General features: G+C 39.6%; 1 protein-coding gene across 1 annotated transcript in view; it reads right to left on the bottom strand.

Moving 5' to 3' along the window:
- dnah5 (dynein, axonemal, heavy chain 5) overlaps positions 1-21,676 on the bottom strand; it is an 88,470-nt gene that overhangs the window by 38,475 nt on the left and 28,319 nt on the right. Inside the window, exons 37-58 of the mRNA XM_085291103.1 lie at positions 21,153-21,347; positions 20,741-20,875; positions 20,534-20,641; positions 19,806-19,959; positions 19,339-19,485; positions 18,075-18,316; positions 17,745-17,921; positions 17,242-17,446; positions 16,857-16,999; positions 14,599-14,733; positions 13,792-13,914; positions 13,470-13,683; positions 12,904-13,127; positions 12,259-12,457; positions 11,998-12,170; positions 11,530-11,660; positions 9,677-9,830; positions 4,767-5,034; positions 4,438-4,561; positions 2,485-2,592; positions 2,197-2,311; positions 1,390-1,566 (exon numbers count right to left, since the gene is read on the bottom strand). Coding sequence (XP_085147229.1) covers positions 1,390-1,566; positions 2,197-2,311; positions 2,485-2,592; positions 4,438-4,561; positions 4,767-5,034; positions 9,677-9,830; positions 11,530-11,660; positions 11,998-12,170; positions 12,259-12,457; positions 12,904-13,127; positions 13,470-13,683; positions 13,792-13,914; positions 14,599-14,733; positions 16,857-16,999; positions 17,242-17,446; positions 17,745-17,921; positions 18,075-18,316; positions 19,339-19,485; positions 19,806-19,959; positions 20,534-20,641; positions 20,741-20,875; positions 21,153-21,347 — 3,651 coding nt within the window. The remainder of the gene's footprint in view (positions 1-1,389; positions 1,567-2,196; positions 2,312-2,484; positions 2,593-4,437; positions 4,562-4,766; positions 5,035-9,676; positions 9,831-11,529; positions 11,661-11,997; positions 12,171-12,258; positions 12,458-12,903; positions 13,128-13,469; positions 13,684-13,791; positions 13,915-14,598; positions 14,734-16,856; positions 17,000-17,241; positions 17,447-17,744; positions 17,922-18,074; positions 18,317-19,338; positions 19,486-19,805; positions 19,960-20,533; positions 20,642-20,740; positions 20,876-21,152; positions 21,348-21,676) is intronic.

The following is a 21,676-nucleotide window of genomic DNA, read 5'->3' as shown; positions in this document are numbered from 1 at the left end:
ATCATCACTCCAGTTCAGCAAGAACTACAAAAACTAAACCATTTTATGCTTTACTGTCATCATTAATCCACTGTAACTATTAGCAAATCAGCTCCTTTTGTATGACAAGGAAATGTTATAGAATGGTACCGTTACCTTGAGTTTGCACACACACAAACTCGGTCCTTTTAAAGGCTGGGTGAATATCCAAATTAATCAGGAAACAGAACCGGTCTGTGAATATTTTAATGTGACAGTGTGGTATGAAAAGCCTGAAGAAAGGAAACATGAATTCCTTCAACTCCTCTGCCACTAAAACTGATGTTCTTGAATAAGTTAGAAAATATCTTTTACTTTAATCTCGCTATACTGCAGAACACCAGCAACATTAGGAAGAGTCTTGGGTTGTCTGTTTAGAAATCCGAGGTTTCTATATGCAGTTGCACGATAACATTTTTTTAATGAGGGAATTGCCACAGGAGCTCTGCATGCAACCATCTACCCAGGAGGACAGCTTTAATTACAATGCAGCTAGAGGCACCAGACGACCATACTAAGTTTAGACACACCAGGACAGTAAAGCTGCAGGCAGAAACATTCATACAGCTTCACACATTAAGTCACAGAGGGCTTTAAGTGGCACCCTGAAGCAATACATAGTAAAAGAGCAGGAGAAATCTAAATTGGGTAAATGTAAGTCACACATTAAAGCACAAAAAGACTGCCCTCACTTTTTTAAATATTCAAGTTATATTGTAGGGTTAGATCATGAAGGCAAAAGCAAATATGCTTTGCTTTACTGGATCAAACATGCTTACATTCACCCCCCTAAAGCTGTGACACAGGAAAAACTCTGCTTATGAGTGAAATAATCTAATAGCTACAAGACTCGTGGTGTCTACAAGATGAACTTTGATGACTCTGGTGATCTCCCGCCTTTTTTCACTGGCACTAACATTAGGGTGACATTTGGCTCATGAAAGCCAGTTCAGACAACGATGTCACGTTGCTGTTGAATGATTAATTGCAATCATTTTTCCAGCACATTTTGTAATCTTCAGATCATTTTAATTTGTCTCGTTAAGTGATTTATGATCAACTACCTGCAAAACTAATTATCCTATAATACACCCCCCGGTCCAACACACACACGCACACACACACACTCACACTCACCGCCAATGTGGTACTCAAAAAAAAATACTCAGGTTTAACATTTAAACTGAAATGGTTCGTATAGCATGTTGTGAATCTCTAGCATGGCTATAGGCTCTGAGTGATTTAAAAGAAAACAAACAAACAAACAAACAAAAAAGACGTCTGAACGTAGATATGTCTACCTGAGAAATTTAAGTCTGGAGGGAAGCCTTGGAGGCATGTATTCAACATTGCTGTTTCAACATCCCATACCTGCAGCGCAGCCTCTGCCTCCTCGAGAGCTGGCCGGGCAGCTTCGAGTTTCTCCTCAGCGATGGCCTTGTCAGCTGAAATGCTGTCCACAATGGCCTGCGCCTTGTCCTTCACCTTTTGTACCTCTACCTTCACTCGCTCTGCTGCCTGGGCTTTTACTGTCACCTCCTTCAACACCTGCACAAGAAAACAAACACACATTATAAGTGACAGAGAAATGATTTGAAGCTGGGAGACTTTTTCCGCTGAGAAAAGATCGTAAGTGTGGTTAAGTAGAAAACAGAATGCTCAATCCAATGGGAGATGGCAGATCTGAGCATTTGTAACACTGAAGAGGCTCTACCTGATATAGAGGTCTCTGTATAACAAGAGTGAGTGTTCACGAATGGAGGGAAAAAAAGAGACGGCTTAAACTGCTTCACTTATGCTGAAGCATGACTGTAAAAAATACACATTCGTCCCATTAAACATCTATTTGTCTTATTTCTCTCACTGCAAGAGGGTAATTTTACGCAACAATACAATATTCCCCAAACAATCACTGGAAAGCCTGATTCCCAGCAACGGACACAATAAACACTTCATCTCTTCATTCTGTGTTCACTTTCTTATTAATGCATGAAACTTTATATTAGTGTCTAATACAAACTAGCATGTATCCATTCAATTCTGTTGATTAGTTCATAGACCGTGTTGCTGTTTTAATAAAAATGCAACTAAAAAGCCAGCTGAAGCATTCTGTATGCTTGTTGAACCTTAAACCCACACACATACAAATAAAAATCCCCTCCCTGCCTACAAACGTACCATATCAGCCTTGTCATTGGCAATCTGTAGCTCCTTCTCTTTCACCTCCAGTTCTTTGCTGAGAGCTGCCACTGACACCGATGCCTCCTTCAGCTTTTGGAGACCAGTATTCATCCTGAAGAGGAGAAATTTTGAATACAGTTGATCAAGTCAAATATGATTACAGCAAACTTGTTGCTTCTGTGTACTGTCTGTCTACTATCTGGGTTTCTGTTTGCTTAAATGGCAACACAACTTGCATATGTTATCATTTGCACAACATTGTTGAACTCATTTTGAACAATTTACCTGTTGGCCAAAGTCTGAACTTCAGACCTCTTTTCTTTATAGATGGTTTTGTAGCCTTGAATGAAGGATAAATAAGACTTGGGTGTGACATGGGTGGAGCGTCGGTATCTAAATTCAAACAAATTGGGTTACATTAATACTGCAACATGCTAAATATTATGACAATCATCATGCGTTGCAGACACACATAAAACAATCTTCACATATATGCATATAATCTTCAAACACACATATATATATATATACATATATATTAGGGGTGCAACGATATTCGTATCGATATTGAACCGTTCGATACAGTGCTTTCGGTTCGGTACGCATATGTATCGAACAATACAACATTTGTAATTTATTTTATCAACTTTCCTTCTGACAATGCTGTCTGTGTGGAGCGCTCAGTGAATCTGCGTTCGACTACTCCGCCTAGGCTGCACTGTCGAGCGCAGATCCACTGAGCGCTCCACACAGACAGCATTGTCAGAAGGAAGAGCGCAGGGCAAGCTAGCGAGACAGAAGTTAAGCTCTCCTTGCAACATGGCAAATTGAACCTCCCCCACCCTCATTCAGATCTGGCGTTTGGAATTATTTTGGTTTTCATGTGACGTATGACCCTGAAGGTAAGCGCGTCATGGACTAAAGTAAAACAGTATGTTGGATGTGCCACGCAATGCTCAATTACATGGGTGGGAGCTAGTGTGTTAGCGCAGTTAGTTCGTTAACGTGTTGGCCGTCTAGCCCCATGCACGGGGCGATCAGGGGTAGCTCGTTAACGGAGATTTGCCGTGTTGTGGCGTTAAGGTCATTTTAACGAGATTAACCTGAAAGCACTAGTGGGAACACAACGAATATGACTGCACATTTACGCCGACATCATCCTAGTGCAAAGACAAATACAACAAGCATGCTACTAACTTTAGCCGAGTCATTTAGACAGCTGTTAGCACATGATTCTCCTTATGCTGCTGAGAATATAGCCCAGAAGAAGCGGATAGTATAGCTTTTATTTTGGAAAGAGGCATTTCTCTGTAATAAACTCTCTTTTCCAAAGATGAGTGATTCCTCAATCAGATACAGGGCTCGCAAAATCGCTAGCCCGACGTCCTGGGGCTAGCGATTTTTTTCAGACGGGCTACCAAAATCTATCTCTGCCCTGCCCGTCGGGCTATTGTAGGAAGGAAAAATATATGTCAATGCTTTTGCATTCTTTCAGAAATGTAGCTGGGTAATTATGTCATTGGCATCGGTGAGCCACTGTCAATATGTGACATATTGAAATCGCGTTTGAATTTGCGCTTGTTTTTTTGCTTTCACTTTGCAATCTTGCGAACTGTGTATAGAGAGCGACAGCACTGATCTGTGAGTGATGATAATTTGTGCACCAATTCCTCTGACATCGTCTTATTAATCGTTAGCTTACTATGCAAACATGACAAGTGAAATCTCCCGCAGCTTAAACATGTGAGAGGTTGATCGCGCAGAGAATCGCTGAGCGTTATGTGAGCGTGTGTGTAAAAGCAGCAGGATATATATTTCAGTTCTGCTGAGCCAAATAAGACAGGTCGGGGTGAAGAAGTGACAGCCAAAGAAAAGCTTACCACAAAACGGAGAAGTTATGACAAATGAGACTATAAGGCAAAAAGAAAGTGCAGCTTTATGGTTTCATGGACAAAATAATTTCTGTGGCTGCAATATGACGAGCTAAATAACCAGGGCTGCACATAAGTGGTCCGCAGGTGCGCATTCGCTGTCAAAATAAAAAACACGCACAAGGGTTAGGGTTAAATTTAAAAACTGTACTTTTGAGTTAAAATATATATTTATAATTTTAATAAATGACAAATTAAAAAGGCATGAACATTTTTTTTGTATCGAAAAAACATCGAACCGTGACACCAAAGTATCGAACCGAACCGTGAATTTTGTGTATCGTTGCACCCCTAATATGTACTGTACCTCTGGAAGTAGTCCACACATTTCTCCGCTACACCATCCTGGAAGGAGCCCATGCACTGAACTACCTCACATTTAACCTGGGCTGAGCAGTCTATGTCATAAACAGACAGGAAGTGCTCTGAAACTGAAGGACAGGAAGAAACGAGACAGGACATTATTAACTGAAGAAAAACCTCAGAGAGCGCAAAGAAAGTCGATATCTTGTATTCATATAACACCATCCACTTTGAAATAAACAGAGTATAACATGTACCGCATACATTTTTGAAAAGAAATGCGAGCACCAGACAGGTCACATTTGTGAAAATAAAACTGTGTGTTAAAAATACCTGCAACCAGTGCATCTTTGGGCCAGCGGCTGAACCAGTCCATGGTGCAACCAGAGATCAGCGCCGGAAACTTCAACGCTCGGTTCCGGAACTTCTCCCCAACAGGGGAAAAGCACAGAATGACGTGGAGATTATGTCGAACTCGTGACATGAAGTAATCGTACAGGTTTCCGTTGGTTGGAGGTCGCCGGGGAAACTCTCGCTTCATGACAGGGATGAGATCATTGAGGATATCATCTATTTCGTCACGGGCAAACAAGTTGGACACCTGAAGGCAGAAACATGCAGTTGTGTCTCTGATATCACAATACTGACGGACCTAACCATAGTTCGCTCGTTTAACACTTTTCTTAATTTCGGCTGTCGTCTCTTACAACTCATGGTCGCAGCGTTTTTTAGCTGCGTCCAACAACTGCCAGGTCCCGGCATACTTTTTTTAACAGGGGGGTGTGATGAGCTGATGGAGCTCCGATGTGTCTCATCCTCCCCTGCAGCCATTCCCAAGCCACACCCCGCCACAATCCATGTACCTGTACTGCTGTGTATTTTAAAGCTCAAACATTTCTACTCCGATAATAGTGCCAACCAAATCTTTTACAGAGTAATTTTTCAATCTGATCTGATCAAAGATTTCCCATACAGAGATCTAGCAGTTGCAGCTTTTAAATGCAGTGATTAGCACTGTCACCTCACAGGAAGGCTGTGGGTGCAAACCTTGGACGTTCTCTTCAAATACAATGGCTTCCTCCCACAGTCCAAAGACATGAATGTTAGAAACATTCATGTATTTCCCTACACAATGCTGTGTTTTATTGACCATTTTTTAACATTATTTTAATTGGATCTTCTTCTTCCTCACACTTCACAATAGTTGTCACTTCTTCTTACCTCAACCTCTTTCCTTAGCAATTTCAGTAGAAGTGTATATTGGTTGGCTGATGAACTAAATGTATGTGACTGCTGGCAAAAAATCTTGAAATGGTGAGTTTTAAAACAGCTTGCTGGGTGGGTACAAGTTTAACCAAGTGGATGAAGGTACGAGATTCACTGTTTAAATGTTTTAAGCTGAGTCATTTCTCCAAATCCCCAGTTTCCATTAGAGAGAACATGTAACTCAGATTTAAGAAAGTGAAACAGTGTCATGGGGGACTATGTGGTGTTGTGGTAAGTGTCCCTAACCATCTGTTACTCTCACACAAAAAAACAATATCACGATAACAGCTTGCTTTTCCTTTTTGTTTCTCATCTCTGTCACTTTCTCTCACACAGTAAAGAAAAGAAGACAAAAAGATGGGAAAAATAAATAATTGAAAGAAGGGAAAACAAGTGGGAAACTAACAGGGGAAAAAGCAACTGCATGGCTCTTATCATGGTGTTCCCATAGTGTTAAATGTCAAATCCAATGATATCCACTGACTTCGAACAGTGTAAGAGCTTCAGCTTGGTGAGTGCTGGTAAACCTCACTGGAAGCTTAATACTTGTCACATGAATTGATCTGACTTCTGACCTCTTTTATTAAGTGACTTCCCGAATAACAAAATGTAAATATACGGAGTTCAAAATAAGGGCTTTGAAAGTTGTCTAAATATCCCGTGGTGGCAAAAATTCATACAACCCCTCCCAACTGTGTAAACAAACATGGAGAGGAGGAGAAAAGATGAGAAGGAAAGGGAAGAGAAAATATAACCATCGAGTAGAGAGAAGACAGTAAGAAATGTGCATAAGAACTAGCGGGGAAAAAATCAAAGGGCAGGACAAAGATGAAAACAAAATTCTGGGAGTGGAGAAAGAGTCTTTCAGCAGATGTAATGAAGAATGCTGTAGTACACAGAGGTGTACTTGTATGTGATTGTCCATTATAGTTTCATTTCATTACAAATATCAAAGAGAAAATAACTGCAACTCGGTCATAATGGTGAGGAAAATACACTTTTAAAATTGCACTGAACTGATACGACTCGTGCTCTCTTAAGATTGCATTCATGAAATGTTTACTGCACTCAAAGAGGAATGCAGTGCTAAAACAAAATGTTGTCTTCTAACATGCTTCTTTATCCTGCTCTTTTCCTTATCTTCTCACACAGGCCTCAAAGGTTTTTCATGTTTTTTTTTTTTTTTTGTTTGTTTTTTTTTCTTTTTTCTTGTTTTTAAATGACATCAGAAACAGCAGTATGCGACATTACGTGATGGCAGAGCTTCAGTTCATCCTTTGTCATTCATTTTTTTTTTTTTTTTTTTTTTTAAATAAATAGGACAGGGGGAATGAATGAGAGAAAGAGGGGGAGAGAAAGAAAGAAAACCAAAGGGGAGAAGAGATGGTGAGAAGGGGGGGGAAGAGAGAGAGAAAAAAAAAAAAAGAACTCCTGGGTCACCTGTATGGAGAAAAAAAACAAACAAACAAAAAAAAAACAAACAGAGGAGACAGCAAACAACAAAGAGCAACATAATAATAGAGAAAACAAAGCACCATCACAATAAACTAGCTAGCCATAGATATCAATATTTACTAAATAATAAACGATATTGTGCAGCACGCAAGATAGACAGCGCACAGTGTGCTTTGAGGTAGCAGCCAAGAAAGCTTTAGTCCGCGTCTGTGAATACCCATGTGTGCATACCTGTGTGGATCAGCATGCTTGCATTCCAAAGGTTTCTCCATGTTTTTCATGTTAAAATAGAGTCCTTTCTCCCAAATGTCACCAAGTAATTGCTTGTTGAGGACTATTGGGATTCTCTTTAATATTTTAAGGGTTTGACCTCACAATTTGAAGCACTTTGAGTAGACTTGTGTTGTAAACTGATGATTTTTAAACAAAACTAAATTAAGCTGACTTGAAGTGAATATACACAGCTATCTGAGCGAGTACAACAGTTTGTAGGTTTTCCAAAACTATGTGTGACTGTTAAATAGCTGGTGCCAGTGCTTTCATAAAAAGATAATATGTGAATCAGACAATTATAGTTGTGCCAAAGAATTCATAAATTGTACAGTTTTCTAATAAACACCACCTCTAAGTCCACCTCTCCAGTAACTATAAAGCAATTCAAAGGCAAATTACAAAAATATAAATATAAAATGCATGCAATATAAAACATTAAGTTTGTAAAGCATGCAAAGAAAAGCTGCAGAACAAAGACACCAATGGATTGAAAACTTGCTTAAGGAAGCACCAAGTAGCTTTCTGTACTGTAGTGCCTTACAGACCAATTACAGTAACATTATCTAATATAAAATATCAGTATGAGTCATTCAGATGGACTATCAGACAATGAGACTCCAACCTCTTACTTAAACTTGGAACCATATATTTTTCAACACCAACACTAACTGAGCTCTGTAAACAGTTTTATAAACAGTTAAAGTTTTATGGCAGGCTTACATTTCAGACTTTATGATATAATTTTAGGGGATGAACACAAAACTTGCATTAAGTGTTGAGGAATTTTAGCCATTTAGCAGAAAAGTCAATGAAAAGTCAGTCAGTCTTTGTCCAAACCCATCTAGAAAAGCAAGAGTAGCTTTGGAAAAAAACATTTTAGAGAATATATAACTATGGTAAACCTGTATAATAAAGACAGGAAATAAAAGGTATGGATAACATTTTGAATGCCTTATGAACAGAGACTGAAGTGGCCCAGAATAATCTAAAAGGCCATTTCAGCACCTTCAGCTAATGAGCAATAAAATTTAACAGAATGCGTATTGGTGTCGCTTCCAGTGACGGCATGATACGGCTCAGTACATAATAAGAATAATTACATTTTCTGCTTAAGCTCTCAGCACATTCCATATTTCATTCTTGACCCTGTGATGGCTTTATGGTGCTGATATTATTAAAGTTACTAGCGCTAGCTAGAGGCTGTACTTTAGCCTGTTGTGCTACAGAACAGGAGTTTGAATAAATAGAGTAACTCGTTTTGTTTTGTCTTTTTTTTTTTTTTTAAATAAAGGTGGGTAATTTCGAGTAACTTTTCACATAATTCAACAAATATCAGAAAACACACAAACTATGTCTGCGCATTTTGCCCCAAAATTCATTTTAGAGTTTTTAAATCAGACATGATGAGTTGCTGACTTGTGTTTTTGGTGAAACATCTTGCAAAACAAACTGAAGTATTCTCCTTTATATTATTCAAAAGTTCCATATAAATACTGCACTAGGCAGTTTGGTACAGTTTAGTGCAGGCTATGCCAGTTACTTTCAAACACTGTGTTGAAGTTAATAGTGACACACTAAGTTGGACTGGTACGGAGCAAGCTGTAGTGTTCATGGTCAATATTAGGCTGCGTCAAGTGTAGCATACATGAATTTCTATTTAAGAAGATGATGAAGATTAGATTCATCTCCCCAAATTCCATCTTTTATACTACCTTTAAAATATCTTGGGGTTAGAAATCGGCCATATAGCTTGTGAAACATGTGCTTATATCTTGTTGACTTCACTTAGCTAAATCCACAAAGAGAAATGGATATCATGGTAGCAACATCACATGGCAGCTTATCAAATAAGACTCTACTAGTGGCTCAAAACAAGTTAGAATGCAACTTATATCTAAGTAACTGTTTCCCCAAGCTATAACTCCTGATTACAAACCATAGGATATACTGTAATATCACCTGAAAAACAACAACAGAGCCAATGCAGTCCATGCACATGCACAGCACTGGATCACTACTGTCTATTAATGATATAAAAGAAGTAGAAACAACCAGATGCCTTTTTAAAGATACCTTAACCTCTCATTGATTATTTAATTTAAAACTATACAACTTTCAAACACTGCACACTGCATATTCTCTTGTTGTTCTGGTCTCACAGCCTTAACTGTGACCCACATTAAGTAGAGGATTACATTACTATGAATACGGATTATTTGGAATCTTTTCTCCTTGTGTGTGCTGCTGACCTCTCCAGATGACAGCACATTATTCATGTACTCCAAGAAGGACTCGTCTTTTATTTCGTTGTCAGTAAAGATGAAGCTGATGCCTTTTCCATGCTGGCCAGCTGTTCTGTACAAACTCTTCAGGTCATCCATCAGGTTGGATGTATTGTATGAGCTGGAAAAGAAAAGCATAAAATAAATATGCACACCCTTTCTTCACTAATAACTAATTTTACAGCTTCTAAAAATCATCCATACGTAGTTAAATGCAATCAAAAAGTGCAGCAGCAGAAAACTAGATCGCACAAAAACTTTAATTCATCTATTTATGTGCCAATTTGCATGAAATTTCTCATGAGATTGAAGCTCAAACTACATTTATTGGTGAGAGCGGTTTAAAAAAAAAAGTGCCGGCGCCCCAGTTTGAGGCTTGGACGATGAAAGTGAAGCACATCTTAGCTTGAAAGTTCACCTGCTTTAGTGTGTGAATGTCAAATTTATTGAATTATAAAGAGGCAGATGAAAAATAAGTTAGAGGGAAAATGGAAGAAGCTGCAAATTGGAGATATTAACTGCATAAACAACATGAGAGAGAAACCACAGATTACTTTCATCTGGTTCTTTAATGATTATCAGTGAGATGAGATACTCCATCCTGTAGTTAATAAGAAATTATAACAACAGCCCTAAGTGGCTGGGAGTTACGCTGTGACTGCCAGACTAGATACGCATTGCTGGTTATTAAAAATAAACACACCTGTTCCCAACTCAACCCAGCAAAAGTGATGAGTTGACCAGTTTGTAAAAGAAGAAATAATATTTGAGGACAAAATAATGGCAGTTTGAGAACAATGAAGCTAGTTAAGCAAGATACAGGTAAAGAGTAACCTCTCTACTCAAGGGAGAAAAGCTGCTTAAGTGAAAAGTAACATTGTGTCAGCCATAAGGATAAAGAGCCCGGACACAGACAGCATGACTACTAGCCACTCAGGGCTGCTGTGATGATAGAAATGCTTCTTTATATGCAGTCTAGTGTGCTTCTAAGAATCCACTGCAGCATATATACCAAAATAAATGCTTTTAAAAAATCTCTAGTAGGAATAATAGTGTTAGGATAACAAAGTTTAAAAGAAATTGTGTACATTAAAGCAACAAGAAAGTCTAAGTTACTGTACAGACAGAGGGAGAGAAAGAGAGTAAATTGAGTTTGCATGAAATAAGAGAACTATCTGTACTGGATGTGCATCTGAAAATCAGTTTTATGTGTGTATCAGAGAGAGCAGATGAAAAAGAAGGAAGGGGACACACAATAGAGGTATCCGTTTTCACCAGGGATAGCTGTGAAGCTAAGAGGACAAACATGTGGTTCATTAATATTAATAGGAAACATTAAAATCTGTTTGGCGAACAAACCGGTGGAAAGTGTGACAATAAATGAATGTAGGGACTGAAGGAGGAAACTACTTGACAGGTTTGGAAGCACGAGTTAGTGATGGTGAGTTAGTATGTTAGTGAAGCCAGAGCTTCTGAGATATCATATAATTAGTATGATATCTGTACCTCTAATGAGAATATACTAGCTGCTGGGCCTGAGAGCTGATAATGCAGAATGTTTCTCATCAGTGACAAAGGTTCTGAGTTTAATGGTTTGATTATAGATGATTATATGATTAATGATTAGATTATAACTAAATCTAACGATTATAAAACAACTTTAGTTTGACATGTTTTGTGAAGGAATTACTCAGAAAAGGAAATCTGACAATGAAAGGTGTTACTACCACTCCACAATCCAATCCTTAGGAGGTTTACAACTTACACCACCCTACCTACATCATTAATAATATTAATATTAATTTTTGCCAGCACACTACCGTGTGAGCGTGATCTGGAAGATCTTGTATCCAGCTATGAACGAGGCCAATCTGGTCAGGCTCTGTTTGCCAGAACCCCCAACCCCCACCAGCAGGGCATTACCTCCCGGTGTTCGGATTATCCTCGACACCTACAAATACACACAGAGCTAGAGTCAAATAAGCATGTTTAGATTTGCAGTAAGTTGTAGGCAACAAAAGAAAATAGCAAGCAAAGTAGGAATACATTAAAAAGATAAAGTAGGAATCTGTGTCTGAGTGCAAATGTCTGGGAGTGAGCAACTGTTTGTGAACGCTCCACAATTTATACTCCTTGAAGTAAAACTGTTAGGATATTCCTTGGGCTTTAAGGTGGTCTGAAAACATTAATGGAGGACTTTGAAATGTAAAAACCCTGACTGATGAAAACGTTAGGAAGTGTAGATTATTTTGGTTGGCACAAACACGACAAAAAACTCTTTAGAGTACCTTGACCAAATGTATCATAGCATCCTGAAAGAAGACCATATCCATGCCAGTACCCCTAATACTTTCATTGTAATGGCTTAGGAACATGTTCAGACGGTCCTTTAAAGCCTCAAATGATTCAATAGGCTCGTACACTTTGGGCAAATCAAAGTCTGAGTCTTCTGGTTCTTCCCCTGTGAGGAAAAAAATGAAAGCAGGTCACAAAACTGAGAAAATCTCTTAAATATATATATATTTCAATATAGTCAGACTCAGTAGTACCTGTGGCCTCAGGGGCATCTCGCAAGAAGTCAACAAAATATCTTTCTGCTACATAGTCCACCATATTCTTGTGCTCTTCACCAAGATGTTCTTCCACCAGCTTTGCCAGAGCCTGGTCAAACCACTCCACATCATCAGGCATCGTGAATCGATCCGCTATCACACGCTTGCACTCATGTTTCCAAAGTGCCATCAACGTCTGGAAAATATATGTTACGTTATTTTTCTGTTAGACAGAAGGTAATTAGCTACATGGAATAAAGTAATAATAATAAGTAATAACAAAGTAATGACTGGTAATAGGTAAAAGCACTGGGGTAGCTTAGTTACTGCAAAACTGTATTACTAGTGTATTATTTGACTTAGGATTTTTAATGTGAAGTCAGACTGTCAGCCGATATTTTTAACCTAGTTATTTTTGACCTCAGCAAGCCTCCTGTGACAGCTCTTGCCACTCAGTTTCATACTGCTGCCACTTCCCCTGTTTGTCACTTACTCAGTCATGCATATTTGTCCTTGGAAAAATCCTGCATGTGTGACCAAAAAAAATGTTTCTCCAGTGGAAATCTCAACATGTTCTCAAGTTTTTCTTAACTACTTGTCATGTTAGAAATGAGGTAATTAAGCATGCAAAATACATCTCACCTGGACAGAGGTGACAACTTCAGCATTGGTGCTGAGCATGCCTTGCCAGATCCTGGAGAGATCCCTCAGGTTAAAGATGTAGTGGAACTTTGCAGGAGTCGGAAGCATCTTGACCTTAGTCAGCTGCCAGAGACGACGCGTGAGGGAAACCAAACGAGGTACAGTGCTCTGGACCTCCTCGCTAAAACCACGTCCTGTGTAAAAGTGGCCCTCACCGATCACGCCTGTGTCATAAAGTCGATGTTTAGAAAAGTTATATATTTTTTTCCAAAGTAAAGGATACAGTGTGTTTCGTGAAATCACTGTATGGTGGCATTTATTAGTACTTAGTTCATCCCTCTAACTTGCTGTGATATATATATGATTGGCAACTATATTACAAGCACACAACACCTACACAACTGTCTGGAAATGGTAAAATAAGAACAAATAAAATAATGTATGTCTCTCAGGACATACATTATACATTATGCCTTAGACCTTGTCATGTATGAACATGTAATGCGAAGTAATCCCCAAAATATAAATGACTGCAGAAAAATGACTTCTTGCAGTGTTTTACCCACCAAATATCTTGTCTATCGAAGCATTGGAGGGCAGCGTGCAGTTAAAGATTGAGAACTGCCTTTTCAGTCTCTGTGGTATGTCATTACGGCCCCCTCCAGGATGAATCATTGCTGCCAGGAACTGAACATCCACAATATTTGTGAACTCTCCAGGTTTTTCCAGATTGAAGAAACCATTCTGTTCCATCAGCTGCCTGACAATCTCATTAGTCACCTGTGATTGAAAGCAAGAAGCTTAAATCAAGAAAAGTTTTGTTTTTCATTTATTTATCATTAACCAGTATTATGAATGAAAAAACACCAGTAGAAATGTTATAATGACCTGGTCTCCCCACTCATTGATGACAGGCATGTTGATGTCATCTATAAAAATTGACATTTTCTTCCCAGCAGGCGGTCCATAAGTGGTCCCCATCCTCTTATCAACATAGCTCTCAACTGACCTCTAAAAAAAAGGAAAAAAGGGAGGGATGAGGCAAGAAAAAGTACAGCGAGATAAAGAAAGAGATCTTTTAATTTCAACTGAAATGTAATTCATCACAGATCATCAATATCACACATGTTCATATTCTTTAATGGCAAATGAACACAGTCATGGTGTTGGTTTTCATTATAGACCTGCTCTGTGCATAAGGCATTGCCAGGTTGGCAATGCCTTATACAACTGCCCCCTGCCTTGCATTGAAACGATTACTTTCTTCCTGTCTTTGGCTGTGTGACTGCTGTCTACTCTTACTACTTCAGCTGTATCTCATCACTCGATCGGTCCCTGAGTGTGCGCAGTAAGGAGCCTATAATATGCCTTGTTACTCAGCTGTATTCCGCCCTCTTTCCTAGTTTGTGTCTATTTTGGTTTCACTGTACTTTGCATCCATCCTTCATATCTTTTGTTTTTGGTTTTACTACTATTTGTATAAGCCTTCAGCTAATTCCTGTGTTTGATCTCTTGGTGTTACGTTCTGTTGCATCAGCTTTCATTTTTAAAGTTTGCTCTTTATTCTTGTTTACCTGCCTGTGGTGTTCTCCCCTCTTTAACTGAACGCTCCTTTTAAGTTAAAAATTCACAGAGTGACACACTTCTGTTTCTTCTAAATTAAGAGAAATGTAGGCAGGTGACCTGCTGCTTTACCTGGAACATTAGTGGTGTAGTAGCAGAAGAGAAGTTGAGACTCTTGCCTATGTGGGTCTCAGGGTCATACTTTGACATGTAGCTCTTGATGATAACAGTCTTGGCTGTTCCTTGCTCTCCAATTAGCAAAACAGCCTATAACAAACATATTTAGATTTGCCATCAGTCCAAATTATCCCAACTAACTTCCACGTTATAGGATAACATGAGAAGGACGACAGTAGAACAAGACCGCGAACAGTTAACTGTGTCCTCCAATGCAAGAGAGGCACGTCTACGGCATATTCTATGAGGAAAGATCAAAGGGAAAGTAAGAGCATATCCTCTGCGTCTGCTGAGCATAAACACATGATGCTGGTTTTGTAGTTACATTTAAATGTTTATCCAAAGTTTACTTCAGGTTGTCTCTCTGGAGAAAGTACATGACTCATTGTCAAAGTCTAAAAACAGATGAGACCTTCATAAATGTAAATATAACACATCAGAGCTGCTTTTCCACCATCCCTGGACTCGCACCAGTTTGCATACAGGGAGAACCGGTCAACCGAGGATGCGATCGCCACAGTGCTGCACACATTACTGAAGCACTTGGAACACAGGAACACCTATGCACGGCTCCTCTTTGTAGACTACAGCTCGGCTTTTAATACCATCCGGCCATACAAACTCCGTCCCAAACTCCACCAACTGGGACTTAACTCTTCTCTGTGCAACTGGATTGTGGACTTCCTCACTAACCGTAGACAGAGTGTCAGAGTGGGTAAGAACACCTCTTCCACCCTTGTGGTCAACACCGGTGCCCCTCGGGGGTGTGTTCTGAGCCCTCTGCTATACACTCTCTTCACCCATGACTGTATTTCCTCCTGCGCGTCCAATCTCATTGTTAAGTTTGCAGATGACACTACAGTGCTCGGACTTATATCCAACAATGATGAGACAAACTATAGGACAGAAGTGCAACAACTAGAGTCATGGTGCCACGACAATAACTTGGTCTTAAACACCAAAAAGACCAAGGAGATCATTGTAGATTTCCGGAAGAGGGGTCATAACAACCATCTGCCTCTCTTCATTGGCAGTGAGGCGGTGGAGAGGGTGAGCAGTTTTAAATTCTTGGGGGTAACTGTGACCGAGGACCTGTCCTGGGGCAACCATATCACCTCAGTTGTACGGAAGGCCCAACAGCGCCTCTACTACCTGAGGAGACTGCGGAGCGCACACATTCCAAGATCTCTGATGTTGAACTTCTACAACTGTGCCATCAGCAGCGTTCTGACGTATGGATTTCTAGTGTGGTTCCCCAGCTGCACCAAGACCGATCAGCAAGCACTCCAGCGGGTGGTGAAAGAAGCTGGCAGAATTATTGGAACAAGTCTGCCAGAGATCAGTAATATCTTCCCCACTCGCTGTCTGAGGAGGGTGCACAGTATCCTGCGGGACCAACATCACCCTGCGCGCCACCTTTTCCATCTGCTGCCCTCAGGGAGAAGGTACAGGTCTATACAGGCCAGAACATCCAGACCGGCCAACAGCCTGTATCCACAGGCTGTGAGGCTCCTGAACTCTCTGCCCCCCTCTCACGGACAATAACCATATCCAACTTCTTAATAGCAATGAACTGGTCTGCATTGGTGCATCATATCTTTATTCTCTTCCCCCTCCTGCCCCCCCCCCCCCCCCCCCCCCCTCTTTCTTAAACAGATAACTATCATATCTGATATCATATCTCACAGTACAATAATATTGAATGGGTTGCATTGTTGTATTTTGTCATGTTTCTCAGGTCTTTGTCTGAATTTCTACGAACATTATTGCTAAGGATTGTCTTATTGCATTGGAGTCACACTGGGTTAAATATGTACACTTGGGTTTTAAGGGGTATTTATTATTTTCTTCTTTTTTTTGGGTTGTATGGAAGCCCCAAACGCAATTTCATTGTTCTTGACAATGACAATAAATAAATACTATAGAGGATTTAGAAAAGACACAAAACACTCAAGAACAGGAAGGTCAGATTAGACTTTGAAAACAGAAAACAGCTAAAAAGAGCCTTGCACAATTATCCAAAAACTAAAACTAAGATTGCTTGTGCCAGAATGATGGGAAAAGAAAAGTATGTGGAACATCATCACATTGTCTATCAAACATGGAGAAGGCAGTTTAACACTACGCGTTAAAGCATGCGCGTGTAGGCTGTCACTGGAAGCGGGTCACTAGTGTTTGCTGATGATGGAAATTACTCTAACTGGTAACCATACCTTGCCTTGCTTTGCAATAGTCTGGGTTAGGAAGTCTGTTCTAACGTTGTCCACATTGGGGACCAAAATTGAGCTGTACTCTGGTGTGAATTCAGATGGATAAATGTATTCCTCCACTCTGGTGTTCCAATGGACCCAATGACCTGGAAAAATATTTAATTTAATTTTAATAAGATAAAGCTTGTTGTAGAGATCAACACAAAATATGAAAAAAAAAAAAAATTCAAAATAATATTAATCCAAGGATATTAATTTAGTTTATCACTAAAAATAATTTTATATACACATATGTACTTTCCATAAGTACAACATGAGACATAATGTCTCTGCCTACCCAGTAACTAAACAACGCCATCTGACTGAAAGTTAATGAAGCCATGCTTACCATCTGCTGTGACATAGTAGTCAAACATGGTGTCCTCACTGTCAGGAGGAATGTCTGGCAAGTTTAGATGAATACTCTTGTTTCCTCTAAGCCAGATTTCCATCTTCCTCCGATCATCCAGTTCAAGTACGGCCCCAGCGCTCCACATTAGTGCAAAGACATAAAGCCGCTCCAAGAACTCTCTGGATAAATCGCCACACTGCTCCTGTAAATTGATATCCATTTTAAGATGAGGAAATTCAGGGATCATTAAAAGAACCCAAAAAGGAGATGAGCACTTCATAAGTTAGGCCAAGTCTATGAAACTGAACATACAAAATATATGGACAAAACTATGAGTCCCAGTCTGTATAATGGGTATAAATGTGCTTAAAAAGGTTTTGAAAACATAAATACAAGTTGGTCTCACTATAAATTTCCACTTCTACTTCAAGAGTCACTTATCAATGAAATATTCATTAGCTGCTGTTCGTGTGCATGTCCAGTGGATGGGAATACCTCACCTTAGGTGGTATGAGTCCCTGTAGCATGTTTATGCATTGCATGATTACAAAGGCCTCTAGCATGTCCATTTTGAACTCTAGTGACTGCACGCAGAAGCGGTAGAGCTCGGAGAAAGACGAAGAGAAGAGCTTTCTCAGTATCTCTGCCTCATGTGGGGACCGTTTCTTCAACCAGCCCTAGAAGCAGCAACAGCATGACTCTATTTAGTCAAAACTACATGCAGTGCACAGGTTTTAAATTATATAATTCACAAGTAAATATTGCCTTAATATACCTTGATTTCAAACTTTTACGAAATGAAACAAAAATAATTACAACCGGTTTTTCACCTCTAGTATGGGGATCCAGGTGAGCACAGAGGAGCTCATGAACACCATGCCATTGCGTGAGACGGTGGCTGGAGAGGCATTGTCGATGTTATGCGGCTCAAATACCACCTTGCAGTTGGGAGCCATTGGTATTCGGTCTCCATTTGCGAGTGTAAGAGTTCTGTTGTCATCCAAAACTGAATTTAGGTTTTCAATCCAGATGGCGTCAACTGGCCCATCCAGCACTATCCAGATGTGCTCTCCTGTGAGGGAAACAAAGTGTTTGTTTACATGATTACGAAAATGAGGTGGTATGAAGACCTTGTGCTGTCACCCTCAAGCAAAAATGAGCTACATTTCTGAATATGAATTTAGTGCAGACAAAAGAGTTCAAAATGTTTTCTTGGCTAACCAGCAATCATGAGCTATCAGTTTGCAAGAAAAACAACAACTGAGTCATTTATTTTGTGGAATTTTAAATATGAACAAAGAAATCCGTTTCTCCTCGCTCTCCTCCCAGTTGGAAAACATCCAAAAACAGAAACACAAAAGACAAATTGCGTCTGAAACAAGCAAAAGGCTGACGTTGTCTGACGTTCAGGCAATATCGCACGATAAAGCTGCTGTTTGAATGTGGTTTACACTCTAAATGCTGAGAAATCAGTTCCTTTGAATATGACTACTACATGAGCACGTGTTTTACACAGAAGTTACCAGATGATACACACAAGGCTGTTTCTGCATCAGTTAAAACACAATGAGCGTGGACAGCACACAGCTGTTTTCACAAAGTACTTCTTTTCTTTGAGGAATATCTACTTGACCCAGGAGCTGCTGCCCTGTCACATTGCCACATCTACTTTTCTACACTGGAATTCACTCTGTCCAAAGTAGCAAGCTCTGCAAATGAACAGGAAGTAGCAGCAGGAAAATAATGCAAATACGCAGAGAACACCCCACTCATAGATATGCAAAACACCATCAGAACAAGTAATTAATAGATGAGATGTGTACTTAGACGCATAAAAGCAAACATGGAATGCATACGCAATTGCCCGCAGACATTTTTAATTATCCGTGTAAGCTTAGAACTAAATAGGAAGATTAAACAGAGCTTTGTTTCCTTTGAACCTTCCAACGTTGTCCCAACGTATTAATACTTAATTGCAATAACCTACTTGAACTGGTTTGTCAAAGTTCTCATGGAAAACAATGTTTACCAATGATTTTTTGCTTTATTAATACCCAAGTGTGACATATGTGCACAATAAGAAACTTTTTGGACCTTTCTTTGCTCTCAGTGTTTTCCTCCACAGTGTAGAGAAGATGCCATCAGTCCAGTCATTTGTGGCCACATCTAGTCTGCCAAACATCTGAGGTGCAGTAATGGCTTTGGGGTTCATGCGCATCTCTCTGTGAGAATGACCACATTCTGGAAGAAAATTAGATATTAGCAGAAACATGTTCTGTTTTCCTAAAGTTAATATAATGGATAATATAATACTTTAATGGAGCAATAATTATATTAAACACATGACAAGGTCACAAAAGTAACAATATTACCCTAAAAATATGTAGATTTAATAAGATACCCCATAAATTAAATAGATATCTCGTCCCAGTATGAGTATATTTCTTCGGTTATTCTGTTCACATATTCGTGTCTACAGTACAATAGATTCAAAACAAGCTTACCACAAGTTGGTGTCTTTTTCTTTAAGCTCACATGCGACAAAATACACTAAATCCTACCTGTCATAGCTTTCATAAGCGTGTGTATACAAGTTGTCTTTCCAGCCCCACTGGGCCCCAGGGCCATCATGCCATGTCGGACTCTTTGAGTCTCGTACAGCTGGATGACCTTTAGCTTCCAAGGAGGATGGTTGATTAGGCCTGCATCCTCCACCTGAAGAAACAAAGTAGTTACAATTCCAGCTATTTTTGTAACAATAATGCTTTTACTGTATTTACAAGTATAATAACTTACAGTCGTGGTAAAAAGAAAGCACACCTTCAGTCAATTTTAAGGTTTCACACATCAAAACATCTTTTTTTTTTAAATTAAAAAAATGAAGCCAAAATGCAGAAGCAATATATGAAAAACTAAACTAATACTATCAAATGCACTTGCTTAACTGATCAGCAACAAAACAGCATAAAATCTAAAAGTTCCAACTTTTAATTGCATCTCTCCCTTCCTGCACTGTTTTTCACAAGTCCTCGGGTTAGGTCCTTTACAAATAATAAATGCCACTATTTGTATCCTTCTCGATGTCCTGTCCTGAGGTCTGACATGACAAATACGGCGGCCTCACTCTCCATTAGGCTTTTGGACCGTCTTACTCAGCCTTCGCATTTCTCTTTCTGCCTCTTTCCATTGTTTCCCCTTCCTGTTGCCCCCATCTTGCAAACTTGGTGTTACTGTGGATTTTCACTCTCCTCGTCAATAACAGATAAATCCATTCTCCAAACTCTCCTACCTGTTTGTCAATGGCAGCTTCTAGTTCAGGGTAGCCCGCTTTGTCAAGTTGGATGCCCGGGAAGAGGTCTTCAATCAAGCTCAGAAAAAGTGGCTCATCCTCATCGATCTAAACGCATGTGCACACAAATTTGCAAAACCCAGTGAAAACATGAAATATCAGCATGGTTATCTTTTTGATGCCCTATTGTGTACATTGTAGACTTACCAGTTTTGAAAGGTTCATGTCCCTTAGAACCCTCATGACAATGGTAGACTCTGTATCACTGGGGTTGGCTCGCTTGGCTGCTCCCAGAGTTCGCAGAACTGACAGAATGTTGCGCAGGCCAAAATCATAGTGAACCTGAACATTCATAAATATCATTTTAGTTTCATTTACATTAATGGAAACCCGTGCAACCTTGTTGTTAAGTCATGTGACAATGATACCTCCTCCAAACTAACTCCTTTTCTGACCCCATTCCTACAAGCATCACACTCTATTTTCAGCAGCCTGTGTGTCAGTAAGACTTTTTATGCATTTTTAGCTGCAGCTTGTTTATGCTCCCACACTCAGTGCAAGTTCTACCACTTTCCACTTGTTACTGCAAGGTTAAAAGGAAGATCTTCAATTTTTATACCTGCTTGGACAGTTGCTCCTCGCACAGCTTGTAAAGCGTGAAGAATTTGCGTGCAAGCTCCATGTTGTCGATAAACCCACAACTGGCCAGTTTTACCCTAATAATGATTTGACGGTCTGGAACCATCATGGCCACGGAGCGGAAGTTGATCTTCAGGTTTTCAGGAAGCTCCTGACGACCTGCATAACCTGGATTCTGATTACATGGAGAATAACAAAAAAAATATATTAATGGAGTAAAACAGAAATAAAACATTTAATGATAATTAGGAGTAAATGCTACATTGCCCATTCTACTGCATTAGAAATTTAGATCAGTGGTCCCCGGGCCTCGGACCGGTACCGGTCCATGAGTCGTTTGGTACCGGGCCGCGAGAGTTGAGGCTCAGGTGTGAAATGTATGGTTTTCAGGGTTTTTATCGGTTTTCTGCGTTATTTTGTCATCGTTTTTATCGTTAACTCAGTTTTCCTGGGTCTTTTCACGTGTGTTATGAATAACTCTTCTATTTTTCAGTAGCGGTACTA

This window comes from Mchenga conophoros, linkage group LG11 (genome assembly GCF_057382185.1).
Source record: "Mchenga conophoros isolate Kocher_MC1m ecotype Shallow Benthic linkage group LG11, M_conophoros_male_GT1.1, whole genome shotgun sequence".
Lineage (NCBI taxonomy): Eukaryota > Metazoa > Chordata > Actinopteri > Cichliformes > Cichlidae > Mchenga > Mchenga conophoros.
The sequence above is the reverse complement of the archived record's forward strand: the minus strand, read 5'-3'. Positions and strand labels throughout refer to the sequence as shown.